The 20,974-nt window shown below is 41.5% G+C and overlaps 1 protein-coding gene across 1 annotated transcript; it reads left to right on the top strand.

Annotated features, from left to right (window-relative positions):
• Nucleotides 1-1,734: 1,734 nt before the first annotated feature.
• On the top strand, nt 1,735-18,813 carry LOC133002344 (DNA repair protein XRCC4-like). The gene is made up of 8 exons (XM_061072139.1): nt 1,735-1,791; nt 2,866-3,022; nt 4,002-4,204; nt 11,546-11,712; nt 12,296-12,442; nt 13,544-13,644; nt 16,767-16,899; nt 18,693-18,813. Exons 2-7 carry the CDS (start codon nt 2,884-2,886, stop codon nt 16,889-16,891), a joined length of 882 nt encoding a protein of 293 aa, XP_060928122.1. The 5' UTR covers nt 1,735-1,791; nt 2,866-2,883; the 3' UTR covers nt 16,892-16,899; nt 18,693-18,813.
• The last annotated feature ends 2,161 nt before the right edge of the window (nt 18,814-20,974 follow it).

Raw genomic sequence — 20,974 nt, 5'->3', positions numbered from 1 at the left:
CAGCACTGCAGATTACTTTGCCTGTGTAAAGAGTTTGAGTTGCAGTTTCTATTCTGAAAAATTTTACTGAATGAAGTAGTATTTTATCCCTGTGTGATTTCAGTCGAATTTGTCTGATAGGAATGCTTTTGTTCTCACTAAACCTTTCACCCAGTGGTTTTAGAGTGTCATCAGATCTCGCAGTAGTAGATTTACTATTTTGATTCCAGATTGTGTCAAGGGAGTTGGGTTACTCAAGCAGTGGAGAGGCTGATGCATTCTGTCAGGCGTTTTTTAGTTTCGGTGACCACACAATCCACTAAGAAGACGATTAGGTCTGAAGTTAGTTGTCAACAATGCCATTTGCAATTCACTTCAATTTTAATTTAATTTGCCACATTATATGATAAGGATTTTAGAAAATGAACATCTTTGTTAAACAGCACGAGTTGGACAATGACCCTGACCCGCTGCCACTATATCACTGTCTGCTCTGCTGGCAGCAAGAACGTAAGCACTAAAAATGTCCATGGTTGAATTACACTAGTTTCTACAAACTTGATCTTTAGGTCAAGGCACATATCAATCAGGTATTGGTGAAGCTTAACAACTCAGCCTTTGATATGATCATAGTGTAAACCAGATCAGATCAGAGGCCAGATTTCAACCTGTAGGCATTGATTTATCATGTAAAACCTGTATTATCCTTGCACAAGAGAAAGTAGTACAGAGAAATGAAAAGCTCTACCTCTGAAAACAGTGCAAATTATATATATATATATATATATATAAACATTGATTCTGTTGCACAGAATGGATATTGAACTTGATGATGTGAAACACCTAACAAAGAAATCAAGAGACCACTCCAGTCTTGAATCTACGGATCTACATGCAGGGCATCACATACCTATAAATAGTCAAATCTGAGAGTCTGATATTCTGACATTCTTGCAGTGGTTTGTCAATTTTTTAATGTATATGTCATTATTTTATTTTTATGTTAGTTTATGATATATCTCTATCAGTCAAATGGCTTAAGCTAGTCAATACCTCGGGAGAGTAAAGACCTAAATGCCATTGCTCACTCTGCTGCTGTTTAGGGCAGCACTGCTTTAATCCCTGAGGATGACAACAGGACACTAACAAGGAGTTGTCCTTTTCATCTTGAATTGGTGAAAGCATGAGGTGAAAGTCCAGTGAAAGCAAATCAAGAGGACAGGCCTAATTGTCAGGACCCATTAAAGAGACAGTTAACTGCCTTGGCTTACCTCTCTCTACTCTGTATGATCTTGTCATTTAAGACACAGGATGCATAATTACAGGCTCTATTTATGAGTCATTTACCAACTATGGCCTGCACAGAGTTGTGTCTCACGGTGTTTAAATGCGACAGAAAGAGAGAAGAAAAGACAATAAATGGTTGAGCAGAAGAAAAAATTACAGAGGGCCTCAGAAAGAGGATGACGGCTGTATGTCAGGGATGCAGGGAAGCTGCAGCTCATGATTTAAGCATTCCACGGAGTCTGTGCTGATCGAAATAACTGAACAGATGCTAACAGGAGGACACTTTGAACAACTCTCCATTCCTGACAGACAGCGCTGTTTATTTAATTTGAGTGTCTTTCTGTCATTACCACAGGGTCACAGTCCCTGCGGAACAGATGCTACAGTAACTAATGAGTAGCCGGGCTCATTTCATGGGGTTAAAGTTGAGCCCTTCATCCAGCCACACCCCTTCTAGAAGCACAAAGGGTCAACTTTAAGCTGTTGCAAGGGTCTTAGTGTGAATGCACATATGCACACACTGGTGTGTGTATCTCTGTGTGTGTGTGGAGAGAGCACATTTGCATGTTTCATTTTGAACAACCTTGATCGTGTGCTCATGTCAGGGGGTAAAGAATCCCAAAAGAACGTGCTGTCAGGTCATAACTTACAGCATAGTGTCCGAAGGCCCTCATTTTCATTTTTTCCAACATGTCCAGCTTGGCTAACTACCACTTTAGCTGTCCTTTTCCCTCCATCTCCACACACTTTGCCCTGTATTTAAGCAGGGAAGATTATCAACTCACCTCTCACTTCACGTGGAAGCACTAATCGCATGTTCTGACCTGGACATCCGTAATCAAGTAAAACTTTCTCAAGCCTCTCGTGGAGATAAACAATGTAATGGTGGCGACGATTCTGGAAATGTCCTACTTGTCCCAAATTATCCACTAAAATTTAATAAATGAGATGTAAAATAAAAAAAAAACCTTTAATAGTAATTTTATCTAATATGTAATAATGTAGTGTAGTCATTGTGTTTAGTGGAGCTTTTATAGCCTCAGTTGAGCTCGACAGTTTGAGAGCTTACTTGGATTTATCAGTCCTTGAGGGGATTTTTACCAGATTGAAATTTGAGGATGTCCTCACTAATAATTCTTTGCATTTCATATCCTTAGATAAATGTACAGAAAAATTCAAATCATACAGCAACTCTGCCTTTATGTAGATCTTCTTCTATTTATTTTTTAACAGCATGTAATTACTTTGCTGGTGGCCAGGGAGCCCATGCTCCCACACACAACCCTGCCAAAACCTGTTTATCTCCCTGTAGTTCCTCTGACTCAGAGACCCCCATCGAGGACACACACGAGGACTTTTATTACCAAATCCAACTAGTGAAACAATGAGGCGCATTGTTTCAACTGGAAGATTAACACAACTCTGCAACATCAAACTGAACTGATTGGACTTTCGTTGCATGGGGGCCCAGAGCCAAACGCTAACAGTTGGGCCACTAAATGACTTGGAAAAACAATGCAGTGGTCTCGTTGCTGGGAAAATGAATCACAATGATCCATTGTAAAGAGTTTCTGAATTTCTATGTATGATTTTCTGCAGGTCTACAGTTTGTAAGACATGAGTGGCACAGTCCGCCAGATCACAATAACCACTGATCCAAGTACACCCTACTTCCTGCGAGTGGACTGGGCAGAGGACCTGGGTGCTGGATTTACATTAGCTCTCACTGATGGCAGCTCGGCGTGGATTGGAGAAGGTACATTTCATTCTAAATAAACCCCAATCAATATGGATTTTTCAGGGCTGATGTCGATATCAAACCCATATGGCAAAGAAATTGATTATAACTATGACTAAAAGAAAAACACAAATACAACCAAGCAGAAAATTATTTTTCCATTGGATTCTTTATTTTGTAAAATTAAACTTTTCATACTAGCAAACATGGACGCAAATACATATATGTCTGTGAAAGGCTCATAGCGGCTAATGTTTTCATGGTCATTAGATACATCTGTGAAGCTCTAATTCTCATGCAACATCTCTTGTGGTTTTATTTTGCTCAATTGTGTGTTAACATGTAATTTCATTTAAAGACTTAAATCTCTTAGCCATTGACTATCCTGTACCTCGCTGTCCTAATTGTGCAGGCACCTGGCTGAACCCAATCTCATAACATTGTAACTCTGGGTCCTTTAACCAGAGGGACAGCAATGACCTTGTTTCATCGTCCCTCTTCACTTCTGTTCTGCAGCTTACAGGTGTATAAATTAAATTAAACGCTACAAGGGTTGTCTTTGTATGTGCAAGTCAGTGTTCAGTGTGTGTGTGGTTAAATATGCACATGAGTACGTTTACTGTGGAAAGACACCTGGAACATAACTGCTCCCTAGCTTTCCATCGCTGTCCATCTGCAGAGCTGACAGGCAGCGCTGGGGTTGTGACAGCTATGTGGGGGCTTCTGGGTCGTCAGCGTTTCAGTGTTTGATGTGTTAATTGGGACTCTCAACCCCTTGTGAGCAGCTGTGAAACAGTTGATGACATTCCCTTCTCTACATGTTTCTCTTAAAATCCCCTTTCACATGCATCCACGCACATAATCCTTGTTTATATTTTTGTCTGCAGTTTACCTTTAGCCCTCTGTCGGGTTACTCTCAACTGGGACTTGAATATCACACAAAAATGAGAAAAATGCCTGTAAGAGCAAACTGTTTTAGCAACGCCTTTGTGTTCAGTTTCAGAAGATGAGGTGACAAACGAAGCCAGTGAACTGGGAGTCACAAGAGAAAACTATGTGAAGGATCTTCTTCTAGCACTAACAAGGAGTGGTGAAGGAAGAGGAGGACGAGGCAGAGGGAGCGACAAGAAGGCCTATTCTTTCCACCTGACTCCAGATCACTGTCATCTCTCATATCAGAAGTTCTGTGATGACATCACGGTGAGCAAAAGCGTTAGTTCGATATTTACAACAACTTATTTCTAGAGTGGTGACATCTTCGTCCAGCTAACAAATACTTTAAACAAAGTCACACAAGCAGCAGCTTTAAGGATGTGCTCAGACAGATGCGGCCTCCAGGCAGGCACCGATGTTGGGTCTCATTGTCCTGAGTGGCCAAATGCGTGAAATTTCAGTCAAACATTTCCCTGGACATTTCCTGCCAGCCCCCTTGTAAAATGTACAAATGATCCCAAATGATAATACAGCAGGTAAATGTCAGGAAAATTCACAATGAGCAAGTTTATGACGTTTCAAACATGTGCCGGACACAAAACTGGAAGGATACAAATATCTTGGGAGGAAAAAAAGGTGCTATCCAAGTAAAAGACACTGATTGGAAAGACAACAAGATTCAAGAGCTTTTGGCGATAAGGGCCGATGCCGTTGTCAATGCACTGTAAACAAAAACAGCATGCAACAGAATTTATACATCATGTCCAGCCTCCTTCCTGCTCCACCCGGGCGCCAACACTCATCTGAACGTTATGGACATTTTCCTGCTTGGTTCTTTGTATATGAAAGGTAAACTCCTCTTTTTTGCAGACGTTTACAAAGTTCGTGTTTGAACAGGGAGACAGTGGCACTGTGTGAAATATGCTGCCCCTTTTTTTCACTGGGATGGCTGTAATGGCACAGCAGCCTCATCAGTACCTGTAACAGTGGGCCTCCACCAACACCACTAACATTGCCTGCACTGGCATCTGTCAGTGCAACAGTTCGTTCTCTCTTTCCTCACATCGATATGTGTGCAGTTTCAAACTGCTTTTCTCTCCTCCTGACATAAAGCACAAAGTGACTGGAACTGTTGGCACTATGGCTCCTCATTTGGATGATATTTGCTGGAACTGGTTTTGGGAGAATTTCATCATTGGCACCAAGAGTTCTTTAACAGAGTCTTCTAACAGAGGCATAGCAAACTCATGTGGGTATTTTTAAAAGGAAAACGCGGAATCCGCACATTGTGCACTTACCTTTTGTCCCTGTTCCCTGAGGAAAAATGCTGCTAACGACATACAACAATATGGAAAGGAAGTCTTCTTTTTTACAGGGGGCTGTTAAAAAGATAAGGTTTATAGTCGTCCAACATTATGGCAGAATTAGAAAGGATTGGTTTCCCTCAGGCCACAGTTGAAAAAGCCAAAGATAGGAATCATTCAGTTTGTTGCCAGTCATCCGATTGTAACAGTACAAGGTAGATAATGGCTACAGTTCGTAAAAGAGCTTTGTTGATTGAACATTGGTCAAATGGTAATGCTGAGTTATAATGTAAGCTAACCCTGTCCTACGTGAAAGCACATCTCCTGTTAAATGTATTCTACGGTCACAAAGAATGAAAACGTTCTGTACTGTATCTCTGCTGAGGTGGTTCTTACAAAGTGAGCGACAGGTTTGATGGAGTGCAGGTCGCGATGCATTTAGTGGACGTCGGTGTTATTCTTCCCAACTGAAAGGGATGCTTTTGCCTTGGGCGAGCATTGCACTCCGGGTCCTGGGAGCTCTGTGCAAGTAGAGGAGAGCAGAGGGAGAAGGCCAGTGGGTTAGAAACACCGTAGAGACCATAAAGCTCTGATTTACGGGCCGGGCCGTTCCCATCTTACAACGTTAAACAACTGTTGATTGAGAGCCTTTTTCTTTCTCCAACTCCCCCAGGCTTTCTTTGTCTCTGTGAGAGTGGGCCGTGCAGACAAGTGTTCCTACAGTGTGTGTTTGTGTCCGGACATGTGCAGACATCTGTTGGTTTTAGACGAGGATGCCAAGCTTCCAGCATTCAGGTGTCAAACCTGACAGATCAGTATCTTCTATTTCTACTCCACTGAGGCCCAATGGTCTGCTAAACTTCAATCTAGCACCAAATTTTTTAGACCTACATTTCAATTCACTAAATCTGCCTGTGAAAATGTTGAAAAACGCGGTGTCACGATGTTATAAAAATCTCTGGATTTGTCCATTATTTGAATTGGGTTTTCTCTGATCTATACCCCATCCCTCCACCAAGTTTCATGGAAATCTGCTGAGTTGTTTACAAACCAACAAACTGACTCCTACCTGGGATTCTTCTGGGGACAACCTTTGGCGTAACGGTAGATAATCATGGCCTTTTCAAATGTAGTATAATAGATAATCACATTGCATTTCTGGTGCCTGGATAAGCTTTGTGGCTGAAAGACAAACTGATGATTTTACTTTTATATTCCCTAATTTAAGACTTTAAGTGGTTTTGACATGACATAATTGAGCTCTCTTCTTTTTACTGGAGGTCGTTTTTCTTCTTCTCTTGCCTAAAGGGGAAACTACACCACACAAAATGAGTAATAAATCTTTCCATTCTCACTTCTATAGTTCATAAATAGTAATCCAATGCTCACAATGTTGCAGACGGTATCCTGCGTGTGTGTGTGGTAGACACAAATCTAAGAATCCTGGGGGACTATTTGCATAACTTTGCAAACTACCAGTCTTGTCTCACACCTGTAACACCTTTTTTTACCCTGCTGCTGATGGAACATATTTTCCCAGCCAGATAATTTGAGGGTGCAGACATTGCCAAAAATGAGGCAGGTTTCCTTTGGGAGCAGAAGAAAGGCGGGGGGAGACAAAACAGGTGGTGAACTTAACCTGACATTAATATTTTATGTGACCCCAGAAGTTGTAATGATGAATGTAATTTGGGTGTTGGTTGTTAAACTACTTCTCAGCAGGTGTTTAAATAGCTATGTCAGACAGTATCCCCTCCTTAATGTCTATTTAAGTACGGTATCAATCTGTCATTGGTGGGGGGAAAAAATCCAGCACTGACACTTGGCAGCACAGACACTGAATAATCTTGCAGATTAAGAAAAGTGGAGCATGTAAATGGAAGAGACTATACATCTCTTTAAGATAACCTCATTTTGTCTCACACTTGACAAAACAACACAAACTTTCTTTCAGTCTTGTTTTTTCAAATCTAAATTCACTGACATAAATAGAAAACACAATTGTTGTATGGTACTTTAGTCTTGGGCACGGCTTTATTTTACACCAAATACATGATTCAGTGCTGTGACAAGCGGCAAGATAGACACACCAATGTTATTCACATGCTTCCCTTCAGTTTATGAAAACTGTCACTTGAGTTTCACTTGGAGCTCAGCTCTCACTTCAGACCAGCTTCTGTCCAGGGAGACTGGGACTCTTAATGCCTGACAGTTGTGGTAATTGAAGCCACAGGATTCTGGATCAGTCTGTGTGTGACACTGATTGTTCCATGTTTTGTGTTTGTCGCACTCATGTGTTATATTGTTCACTGAGGAGTCCTGCTGTGGAGCTCGATGGCAGCCAGTAGTCCATTTCGTCTCCGCCTGATATAATCAAATCATAAATTCTGAGGTGTGGAGAACAGAACTGAGATAAAGGTCTTAAAGTGAAAACTTTTCAGATACAGACACAATAACAAAATAAATTTTTACGGGACTCATTTCTAAAGCCAGTTTTTAGAAAATTGGAGCAATAAAATGTTATTGTTAAATTGCACAAACCCATTCTATTGTTTGCAGTAAGAGCAGCGCCCCTTATCTGGGCTTTCTCAGAACCATCTCTGTGTGATTTTTCACTGTATCATCAGTGTGCTTATACCAAAGAGCAGCATCTGCCACCATTTGGATCTATTCAACATTAGTTAATGTCAACAATTTGGAGAGACCCGAAGAGAAAAGCCTTATTGTTGGTGAGAAAACTTTGAAGTGGCCAAAATGCTTTTCTCGTGGTTTCAAAAAAATAAATCAACAATCATCCAAACACAAAAAAACAAATATGAGGACATATTGTTTACATGTTTGGCTTTTGCAGATGTATTCACGTTTTTGTTCTGCTCTTGGTGTCTGGGAAACTTTGGTGCAACAGGAAGCCAGATTTCAATCCTGACCACATTGAAAAGTCTGATCCTCCGACGCAATCCCTCCTGCTGTCACCACCAGCAACCTCCACCTCATGCTAGTTGTTCACTTACTCAGACTTAATCTCTCTCGTTGGTGTGTACATTATAAGTGACATAATCTATTCTTGCCCTGCTACAGAGAACTGAGAAAGTGTTTTCCTCGTGTTCTGTGCCATCCTGCAGCATTCCCGTTGTTTTTGAGAACATGCATGTGTTATCAGGAATGGACTGACTGCCGTCTCCCCTCACTTCCTGCTCTTTATCTGGCCTCACGCCCCTGCACGTCAGATGGAAGGGAGTTGATGGGACAAGCTGAGCTCCACTCGAGCCCACTCATCCCATTCTGTGCACCTCAGCCCACCCTTGAACACTGTCTCTTTGTCATTATGCACACAGTGCTCACCCACTTACTTCCCGGTTCACTTGAGCACAATAGTCATTTTCAGACAACAAAATAATTTTTTTTTTTATAGTTTTATCACTATTGTTATGATGTGGCCATTGTTCTTGTCTTGCTTGACATTGTGCAGATGCAATTGATAGCTGGACTTTATAGTTAAAAACGACATAAATGAATATGACAGACATTGTCATATTGAATTACAATTGTATCCATTTTATTGATTAGTGCTTATTGATTAAAATGAGTTTATTGTCCTCTAATCATTTGAAATAAATGGTGGGTGAGGTCTCCAGCTGTGTGATGGACGTGCAATAAGGAAAGCTTTGTGTCCTCGGTGCCCACAGTGGGTCATAGAATAATTTTCACTGTGGCTGTGTTCTTTTGGCTCCGTCGTCCACACCTACGTCCCCCCCCCTTCTCCATGGGTTTGACCTTATGGTCTGGCTAGCTGTCTGGAGATGTTCACACAAACAAACAGATAGACCACACACACACACACAAACACACACACACACACACACACACACACACACACACACACACACACACACACACACACACACACACACACACACACACACACACACACACACACACACACACGCACACACACACATACACAAACACACACACACACACACACAAACATCTGTAATATTATGTGACAAAAAGTCATCCGAAGGAGTTGATTTTTAAAGTCAAATGTTTTACAAAATATGGGTGTTAACAATGTTTAAAAAAAAAAAAAAGTATTGTGCCTTATGGTATCAGAGGCTGAGCCATTAACTTATCTTTGAGTTGTTTTAGTTAAGAAAAGCAGTAGAAGTATGTGGCCGTGGGTTGTGCATAGACAAACAGTCTGACCTCCCACACCTTGGCAGAGGTTGGCAGCAGGCAGCAGACTGACCTTTAACTTTATCTCTGTTTCTCAGGAGAGGAGCCAAAGCTCAAGAAAATAAAGAGCTTTCAGCCTTTTTCTGTCGTTCAACAAATAACTTGAACCAATAATAAAAGAGGTTTTCATTGTCTGTCACTGATTAGTTGAAGTTATCATGCTGCTTGTCCACTTAGTGAATCCTTCCTCCTTTCGTGCAACACAGTCAGCTGAAGGTAAACCTTTGCTGAAGTGGAATTTATACTGTTTACTGCAGTGGTGAAACACAAAAAGTTCTGTATTTGAAGGAAGGAAAACGAACAGCAGCTGTATGAGGGCTATTTTCTTTGTTGATCCATTGAAGGAAGGTTGTGTTTCCAGCAGTTTTGATCTCACAGGTAAAACTGTGATGACTAAGATAAGCATGAACCTTCACATTATCCCTCCTCACTGATTTATTACCACATGATAGTTACAGGTATCACAAAGGTAGAGGAAAAGTCTTTGAAGTATCCATGATCATTTACACTATTCAAAAAGCCAAACACCACTCGTTCTCACTGGGTCTCACCATTAACGGAGGACTATGTGATACAAACACTGAATCAATCTCATGTCACACAAAATCCTTTTGAATCCCGATGAGGAGCCTGCACTGGATCACTGTGACATCCTGATGTTTCTCTAGATTTTTACGAGTTCCTAGGAACCTCGTGCTGCTTCAGATCCTGGGTGGTCTCATCTAGTCCAGATCCCATTCAAATAAGTTTTGTGGAATCACTGATTTCGTCGTCGTGATCAAGTGATCAAATCTATATTTTTTAATATAAAGTAATGTAAAGTGAGAGGCAGGGGAAGAGAAAGTGGAGGAAAGGAAGAGAAAGATGGATGGAAGTGGATTAAAGGGTAGGTTGAGTTAGTGAAGCTGTGGGAGCGACGTGAACTGAATGTCCACTCACTGAAACATGTTCTCGTTCCCCAGCGGAGAGAAAAACAGCTGTGTGGCCTGCCAGGACAGAATCAACCTGGGAAAAAAATGACAAGTATTTTATGAGAGTGTTTGAAGATGGCGGCTTTATTATAGTGGGTCTGTGACCCCTGAGCCCAGCCCAGCAGATTTAGCATCTCGTCGCCTTCTGGTTTTCTAGGGCATCGAGAGCATTACCTTTCCCTGTGTGTCCGTGAAGGGGAACGTCTCCAAGGCAACACGCAAATGAACATTGTGCTGCCTTTGGAAAATGTGTTTCGTCAGGCAGCTTTGAAGGTAGGCAGTTTTCACTCGGGGTTTAAAACTGCGCCTCGAGGGTTTCTCTAGTTAATTATTGTTTGCTGTAATTTGACTCCTGTTTTGCCAATTTAAATATAGAGGGCTTCAGTGGAATTTCGAAAATTTTACACATCAACGAAATGTTTAAAATATTTTTTCTGCATTTTTCTGTAGCCAGCAGTAATATCCCAGTCCTGCTGTGTGACTAAGTGCCAAACTGCAAACTGAATGAGGAATGTTTTTCTGAAGCCTGCCTGTGATTCCACTGACAAAACCCAACAGAGAGGAAACTGTGTGCTCACTTGGTCAGTTTACTGCCGACCAGTCAATTCATCCCATATTTCTCTCAGACAGAAGAAAACACATCATCATCCTAAAAAGTCTCCCACTTCACAGAGGTGTGATGTAATGGTTTGTTGCACATCCATATTGCACAACTTCTTGGAATAGCGGCGAGGTGCAAGTGCTTGCTCATTTTTCACTCTAAGCAGGTTTCAATAGCTGCTTTTGAAGAGAGGATTAGGCTATTGACTCAAATCCGGCCTGTGATTCATGTCAGAGTAACCCTAACCCTGACCCTTTTTTAGTCTGCATTTGACAGCATTTTTATTTATTTTTTCAGAGAATAATTCATGGAATTTGATGACAAATCAGCCAAGTTTAGGTGACTGATATTTCTGAGTGTGTGCAATTTGGTGCAGATAAAGATCCAGATAGTGAATTTAAATGTGTCTGTTGAGCCTTGGTGGAGGTATTCCTTCCTACTGTGTGCCATTCTGATTTGATTTGGCTTTCAACTCTTCTTTTCCTCTTTCCTCCAGGTGGACTTGGGCTCGGTGGAGCTCCAACCGGCTCCAGACCCTCTAGAGCTGAACCGGGAGATGATTGGCCAGTCCCTGAAGCGCGGCACAGATCTGCAGTCAGAAAACTGCCGGCTACTGGAGGAGAATTGTGGACTGAAACAGGAGCACCATCGAATACTCACAGAGTAAGAAAGAGGAGGAAAGCAACTCTGCTGGTTGTGGATATGTGTGTTTATGAAAGAATATGCGATAGAGAGAAAAATGGGAACTATACAGAAAGAGTCAAATTGTTTGGTGTTCAGATGATCAGAGCTGGTATTTGTTTTTTGATCCTCCAGTTGGCATGCATGCTCTCTTTGCTTTTGCTGCGCTGCTAGCTGTTTGTATTCACAACAATCACAGAGTATGACATCATCACTGGTCGCCCATTTCAGAGGGATTGAGGGGTCCGCCCAGTGTTGGATACTGATCTTGTAATTTCGGGGAACTGACTCCAAATGATTTACTTACGTCTTTTGTTTTATATTTCCCAGGCAAATTACATCTTTTCTTATTGTTTATCTGCGTCTCCATTCCTCTGACAAGTATCAGTATCATCCATCTTAACAAATTGCTCTCAGACGGCAGATAAACACTAAATATCAGCTTTTAAAACATGTAGTTTTCTGGCTGTGTGTGTGTGCATGCGCACATGTGTAAATGTGCAAAAGTGAGTCTCTGCATGTGTGTTTTTTTTGCACATTGGTGTCTGTGTGATTTTGGCTCCAGGCTGGAGAAGCATGTTCAGGATAAGGAGACGATGGAGAAGAAGCTTTACTCACGTTTTGTCCTGGTGCTGAATGAGAAGAAGGCGAAGATCCGGGGCCTGCAGGGCAACATCCACCAGCTCCAGCAGACTGCTGACAAGCAGGACAGGTCAGCAGCTGTCATGAACCCAGATGTCCCCTGCCCTCCTCCTCTGACTCTGTGATGCTCTAGGAAACCTGGCTAATTTGCCTCAGTTAAAACAAGGACCCAGAGAAATCTGGTTCGGCAAATACAGGGTTTACTGGTTGATATGTGCTCAGAACAAAAGACTGTGTCTGATACTCCAGCTCAAAGTTATACCAATCAGTTGATACCGTGAGATATAGACGTGTAGTTGTGATTTGTGAATAGCTTCAGGGGATTTACTTCAGACACTGTCAAGGCAATATACTGTATATATGACTATTTTACATTTCAACCCACATAATTTTTGATGATAATAAAATAAATATCATCACTATTAATTAATCCATACATATTAGTCCGATGAATATTTTTCAATTGATCAAGCCATTATATGGTCTTTAGAAAACTGGAAATCCCTATTACAATTCCAAGAAATGCAAAAATATTCAGATGAGGAGAGAAAGCACTTCAGAAGTGAATAGAATCATCAAATAGGAAAATAAGGATTAACAGTTATCACAATATTTGCTGAGTTACTTTCTTTCAATAAAGTAATTGCTACACCTCCAGTCAACACGGTAGACTACCGTAAAATAACATGTGTTTCAAGATGTTATTTTAATTATGTCACTCATCACTAACAGGCTTCTTGCATCACAGCACTTTTCATTGTAACTGAGGGATGAACATTTCATGAGCTACACTGTATTGTGCAACAATTACTTCAGCATTTGATCAAATGCAGAATAAATCATTATAATCTGCTTTAGTTGCTTGCAAGTACGTTGGTCAGCACATGTGGTTTGCAGCACTACTGGCTTCTGCAGAACACTGACAATGGCTCAATTGTTCTTTTGTACAAGCCTCTGTTAGACCCTCGTTACTGCAGGCCAACGTGCTTGGATGGAAGTTTTACTCATAATTGTTCCTCACATGTCGGGCTTTGCCACTGTCCCTTGTGGTCAATAATATTAAGTATTGAAAGATGATTACCTAACGGTTTGGCCAGAGCAGTAAAATGAGATGCTCAGTTTTTTGTCCTTTTTTTCTCTTCTTCTCTCAAACTTGGGTAATTTCTTCCAGTGACGATGAAGCAACTCTGGATGAAGATGGCAGCCAGAACAGAGGAGAGGAGACTGTTCCGAGCTTCCATCCATCTCAGGAGCAAACCATCCTAATCACAGGTGTGTGTGTGTGTGTGTGTTTGTGTGTGTCTGTGTGTGTGTTTGTCTGTGTGTTTTAGTGTATTTCATAAGAAGGAAACTGAATGAGACTGAATATTTCAGATTGAATAATTGGGAGTCACAATAGATGCAGTTTCTTCATTCTAGCCTGCAACTCAATATTTTGCAACAGTAATACGGATTTATAAAACCAAACAGAAAAATCCCCCTCTAATTACTCAGAACAGAATAACAAAGGCCTTGATATCGGAGCCAAACCAGTGCAATATATGAAATAATGAGACCTGGCAATTAGCTGTGTGATATTATATATTAATAAAGATGGACAAAATGACAGCTCTCAAAGTGAAGCCACATCATTTTTATTGACCCCTGGTGTCAGGCTGCAATATACGTCAAAACACCCGGCCTCCTCAATGTTCGTGGATGGGGCTCTGATCAAACTAAAAAGTCTAAATACACATCAAATCATCTTTTTTCAAAGTTGTTTTCTGTCATTTCAGATAGTTCTTATCACACTGATAGTCTGTTAAAGTGTTAATTTCTCTAGTAAATTTGATTTTAATTAGTTAGGCATGCAAACATTGCACCTATTCTTAAAGGTGTAATTATATGTGCAACCAGTCTCAGTGGGTTAATGCTACATATTAAAGGGTGAACACAAACCTACCTGATAATTCATGTATCAGCCACATAAGCGTAATTTAAACATCGTTCCATCTGTTGACATCACTCATTTTGGACTCAGGGCACCTTTATCTAAATTTACGGTTCCACAAGCAGAAGCAAGAAATTGGGCTGCAGTATTAGTTACACTTACACCATGTCTTGTGAAACTGGGTGTGCAAGTGTTGAACATGGCAAACGTTCGCCCATTCCCGGTACTTCTTGTGATGTCATAGGTCACGATGTGACTCAGTAATGATGTCGACTCTTCAGTGAATCTCACAAGTTTGAGCTTTCCTTTACTAATTTTTTACAGGCTAATAAACTTGACAGTTGAACGTTATTGATTGTGCAAGGAGTAGGTTTAAAAGTGAACTTAAAAGCACACACAAGCAGAGTGCGTACCCTCGGGTAGCTGGGTTCTGGGAAACACTTGTCAGTGAGTCATAAACCCACCCAGCAGAGTCCGCTGTGATTGCTAGCACACGGCCGGCCGTGAGGTGGTCCTCCTCTTCCTGCATCACGCAGAGCGGCCGTGATGTCACACGTACTGATTCATCCCCCCTCTACCGCGGTGCTGCAATCTGCTGGGATACCCCACTTATCGTCTCTCAATGGCCTTGTTTGTCTTCAGAGCCAAACTCCAGGCATCCCGAGAGGATAATACATTTGCGAAACACGTTGTTGTCGTAGTGACTTCACACAGATTTTGTTTTTTTGGCCCTCACTCACTCACACACACATACACACAGACACGTGTACACACACCCTCCTCTCCATGCTCTCTCTCCCATCCTGGCTTCAGTGAAGACGGATGGAGGTTGTAGATTGCACAGTTTGGGTCTTGGCTCACACACTTTGTTGTTCGCAGTCCAGAAAGCTTTTACTGTAGTTTCTTGTGTTTTCAGCCTGTCAGTGAAAATCACACGGCACCTCTCTCTTTACTAAATGCCTCAATTAATTTGTTCAACTCTTCTCTTAATTATCTGCGTTTTAAACATTGTGTGTGTGTGTGTGTGTGTGTGTGTGTGTGTGTGTGTCTTAGTCTTTATTCTAATTCCCCTGTCTAACAAATCAGTTTCTAGGCGGTTCTCTCTTGGCAATAATTACCGCACTAGAAACAAGACATCTAGTCATGTCAAACGCTTTTACAATATACTAATGGAGCCTAACGCGTTGTTAGTCCTACCAGTTTGCATCAGTCTGCCAGGAACTAATTGATTCATAGCCCACTTCACAGTGATTGGAGAGCATGACACATAAATGATGGGCTCTGATAATCTTTTATGTTCAAATATTCAGTAAACGTACAAGTAAATGAAGTAAACTTAGGTGAATTCGAGACCACTCCGACATTTGTTGTGTTTGGAGAAGTATGTGCTCTCCTGATTGACATGGCAGTTTGCACCTAGACCTCCACCCAAACCCAACACGCTCACTGCCCCGCTGACATGTGCGGCCCCAGTTCATCTTCATGCCCCATAGGCTGCACTTTCATTTTGCCGAGGCCTGATAAGAGAGAGGAGTAATGACTTACCAGAAGAGGAGACAAAAGAAGAAACTCTCTCTGACCTGATCCCCTCAGGTGCAGCATCTGATAGTGACAGCATAGGGAAACGCATCACCCATCGGGGGGTTGGGGGGGGGACTGGACTTAAACGAGACAGAGATGGATGAAGGAGAATAAATGGAGAGAAGAGAGTGAAGTATCAGGGAGGGAAAGGAGTAACAGGAAAGAAAGGTGATGAAATGGCCATTGCTTCTTTTTCTCTATCACAGTGTTACATGAGACTCCATTTTTCATTTTACTGTGAATATCCACACTAGTATTATTTCCACGAGTTTGATCTTTTAATCAACTCAAGTCCTCAAAGTGTTTTTTTTATCAAACACAATCCATCGATCTGTGAATCCGAGCAGGCTAGCGGCAGTGTTAAGGGGCAAACAGGTGTGTTCATGCGTCTGCCTGTAAATAAACAATTTCATCTGAGTGTGACCGGGCTTGTGTGGAATGCCAGATCTCTAATTCCGATAGCGGTCACGGGACTGTAGGTGCGGGGTTGTCAAAGGGGTTAGCACGGGTCACCGGTAGATAATTGCTCCGAAACTGCAACAAATGTGCCGAAATTGACACTGATGGAGAATCACTTTAATTGATGAAGTCAGAGAATTTTCAGTCCGGTCATAAATCCAGTGGAATCATCTCAAAAATCTGAAAGAAGACCTCAGCGTGCAGGTATTTAGAGGCGTTTGTTTCGAGGCATTCAAGGAACTTGTAGTCAGACAGGGAGAAGTCATTGTGAAGAAATGTAAACGTGAGTTTATTTACAATTGACATGATTTACTTTTCAGATGAACTGGTCTGATTGATCAGTTGTGTAAATGATGTAGAAAGAGGTGTTTTCTTAACCAGTTTTTTTTTGAGTTTGTGTGTGTGCTTTTTTTTTTTTATGCAGGTCGTAATCTTGTGTGCCACGGCGTCACTGTGGACCACACGTTTTCTGATAACGAAGACGAACAACCGAGAAGGAAGCGGAGGTTACTTCACGCTCCAAGTGCCGGGCCCTCTGAGCAGGAATAAAATCACAGGTCAGTCACTACCTCTGCAGAGAAGGCTGTTTCCCCCCTGTCCGTTTATTTGTTGGTTGGATTATTTAGTTATTTTGATGTGGATCGGGATCAGGGGGCGGATCCAGGAATTTCTTTCCTTCTCTCTTACTTGGCAAGATGGGGCGTTTTTCAAAGGTTCCTTGATTTCTCAGAGATGAATTCATGGATCTTCACGGAAAAATATCAGGCATGTTTGGGGACTGATATTTATGAGTGTGTGAAATTTGCTGCAGATTCAAATTAAAATCAGTTTCTAGTGAATTTTAACTTCGTTTCATTTGGAGACTGTTGGGCCCTGGTGGAGGTGTGTTCTTTACTGAGTGTCATTGTAGTGTTACTGATGCAGCCACTGTGTATCACAATATTAAGTATCAAAGTTCTTGACACTTTTTTATCTTGAGTACTTAGCTTATGCTTTAATTCATGAAGGAGTTCTTTGGAGTCTCTCTTCTCATACAGCGGGGATACAAATGGCCCTGCAAGTTGTTTTTTTTCGGTTTCAGCACTCAGACTAAACAGAAAAACCATCGCAGTAACAGATGTAGAATGCCCTACTGAAGTTTTATCCGCCTTTCCTTCCCCACTTCCGCCATTAAGGAAGCTTGAATCATCATTTTGATGTCATCATTAGTGGTACAGGCAAAACCCACAAATGCACACTTCCCAGCATCCGACAGTGTCAGCTCCAACACTTGTATATTTTTCCATAATTATTTCATCTTATATCTTAAAACACAGATTGCTTCAGTCATTAGGATCATGCACAACTGCTCCTGCTGCCTCTGGCCTCAACACTGCTCTCAGATGTGGAGCTGGTTTACAAACGCTACAGAATAATCACACTGTCCTCCCAATTAATGATGAAGAAAAATACATTAAAAGCTACAGTTACTTTTCATATTTTATGCATGGGTCTTAAATGCTGGAACTTTACAGATTTTCCTCCTGGGATCGCGGGTAGAGTTTGTAAAACATTTACATGGCTGTGAACATCTTAACAACATGACTCCATAAGGACACACTCAGTGGTGGGTCTGACTGAGCTCTGCAGATAAATCAGCTTCTGTTAATGTTTGGGTTTTCAGAGGTGTCTCCTGAATATCCGGCACAAACACGCAATGTTGTGAGGTCTCCTTCCTCGTCCAACAGCTGCATGCTTTCTCATCCTGACTCAGAACGACCCGAGGTTGTGTGACTTCCTCATTCCACCTCAGACTAATACGTCTATTTAACACAACCGAAACTTGCATCTCCAAAAATGGTGTTGATGTGCGTCGAAACAGTAATAGCAGCTTTCAGTGTCTATCATGTTGTCAGTCAATCTTTGGTACATGTATGGTACATATGAGTTGATAAACTCGCACCACATTTGTTGCTGTGACACTTCTTTTAAATCCAACAACCTCATAACATCCTCCCACAGCTTACATCTGGGTGTTGGCTGGCAAATAAACAACCCTGCAAATTACTGCAGTGTGTGGTGCTGCTCAGTCCAGCTGAGACGTGACAGCAATGGCTTCTGAGTGCACTTGGAAACATGCATTTCTTCTCTCATTTGCATCTTTGCCTTTGCATTTTATCAGATTTCATTTGTTGCCCAAAATCGTCTTAAGCAGAATACATGAGAATGTTTATTTGAATGTCTTAAACTGTACTTCATGGATTTTATGTAGCACAAAATATTACTTTAATATTTGTTTTATTAGTGAATATGATATTCTACCACTAACCTTTTCTCTCTGCTTCCTCTCCACCCTCCTCCCGACATTCAGATGATGTCCAGGACTCATCAACATGATTGAAGCCCTAAATCGAAGGCCTTTTTTCTGATAAACAAGTTTTCTGGATCCCTATCGAGCTATGTGGGGAGCTGGTCAACGTTTATCTCAATACACACAAACAGTGACAACCAGGCCACAGCATCCTGAAGGTGGCCCCAGTCTTTATATCAGATTTGGTCCCAAATTGTGAAAGCAAGTTTCAGGAAACACAAGCATGTTCCTGCCATCTGGTTTGCTTTAACTGCGACAATTACCTGCCAGAGTTCTCACAAGAGACTGGCTGCTCGCCTTGCATCCTCAATAAATGCTGAGAAGACGGTCGATCACAGCCAGTTGTGACGTAGAGGCTTTGCCCAGATCCGTTAGTCTTCGTGTGGTAATATTCACTAAATGCCCAGCAGTGCTTCCTCAGGAGCTGATGGCGCTGCTGGTAAACACATGGAGAGCATGGGAGAGAACCGTGACCAGGAGCATGGAAGCAATTTCTCAAGAGCTTGACTTCACCCTGTGCTCGAACTTGCGCTGCCAAGCCCCTTGGCCTTGGCTCTGTGTTAGACCAGAAGAAGAGTAACAACTACTGCGGCACAACAGGCTACACCCAGAAAACAGGGTGTCACCACCAAGGAACCGAAGCTGCTTTGTTGCTGCTTATTCATCATGTCTTGCTGATGCTTTCCTCCCTCTTTTCATTATGAAAATAAACCGTATGCCATCTCTTTCATTTCCACTTTCTAAACAAGCATTTTGCAAAAGATAATTTGTCCCCCACGTTTCCTTCTTGTTTAAGTCTACCCTTTTATTGTGTAGATGTTCTTTGGCCCACACTACCTGAGGCCTGTTTTGCAGTGGGTTAAAAGGGTTATGTTGGATTCGCCTCTTCGCCTCTTCACCTCTTCCTTTATCTCTTCTACCACCTTTAGGTCTCAAGGTCATCCCACTGACAATAATGAAGCTAGGTAGACCTGACCATTACCATTATTTAACCATTCTACCTTTGACTTCTGAACCCGCCTGCCGTCTTTTATAATTTGGATGATACATATATGTCTCCTGAAGACCACAGGTGGCCGCCGCGGTAATCCCACAACACGCGCTTGCTTCTGTAGTAATCCCTGAAGGAATGTCACACTCCTCGATATATCCTGTCAATAAAGGCGTGTTATGCAGGGAGGTACAGATCGGTGACCGGGGATAATTGACGGATGGGCGCATGACAACTTGCTGGGGAGGATGAGACAATGTGGGAAAAAGAGGAGACGACACTGAATCTTTGGTTTCATTCAGAATAAATAATGAAGCTGTGTTTTCATGTTGAATATTTTAAACATAACATTCGAATAAGGAAACAACACAAATTGGTGTTGTTTCCTTATTTTGACCAGAACCTGATGGTTTTTTGTCTCTGGTAAAGACCATAAATATTTCCATTTTCAACCAGTTACCTGATTTCTTAATTGTATTTTATTTGTGTATTAAAAATACACATTGGATATATTAATATTTTAATTATAATGTTTAACATTATAAATGTTTTTCAAGTCTTCGTGCAAAATATGTGTAATGTTTTATAAGATAAGGCCTGTAAAATGTTGTCAGCTTTACTGAAATAAACATTTTTCATTGCAGAAGTGTTGCCTTGTGTGCATTTTCTAAATCTTGAATCACTAAGATGTAAACAACAATGTGGACTGAAATTTGAATGTAAATTAACGTGTGTATTGGCTAATTATGAAATATTCAGAGGAAGTCGTCAGCTTGAAGAATTTCTATTGAGAATAAAATATGTGACGTATTTCAGACGATGAAATAGTTTGCTGACGTAAAACTACAGAAAATGTTAGAAAAGAAAGATATGGGTGTTTCAAGAAAAAAGCTTGAATATGCGTGAAAAAGTTAATTTGCCTCTTCTGCTCTCCCATTTGGTGCCTGGTGTACTTCTGTATCTGGAGGGCACGTGTGCCTATAATCTTTATACATTGATAACCTCCGTTTTTTTAGCACAAACTTGCACAAAAGGCCTAAATTATATTGAGATTAATTAATTGGTTTTCTCCACGTGGCCCTCTACCTAGGCAGCAGCCTCCATCTACAGTATACAACCATAGTCCGGCTCCTTCAACAGAAAGGGCTAACACTGTTTGTGAGCGAGTGACGACGGCTGTGCGAACCTGAAATTAAACATCCAGTCACTCGCTTATCATCGTCCTTCACTTACTGTGTGCACCTGTAGGGTTCCCATCGTCCGGGGACATGGCTGGAGTCTTCCTCCTTCA

This window comes from Limanda limanda, chromosome 5, assembly GCF_963576545.1.
Source record: "Limanda limanda chromosome 5, fLimLim1.1, whole genome shotgun sequence".
Classification (NCBI taxonomy): Eukaryota; Metazoa; Chordata; class Actinopteri; order Pleuronectiformes; family Pleuronectidae; genus Limanda; species Limanda limanda.
The sequence above is the reverse complement of the archived record's forward strand: the minus strand, read 5'-3'. Positions and strand labels throughout refer to the sequence as shown.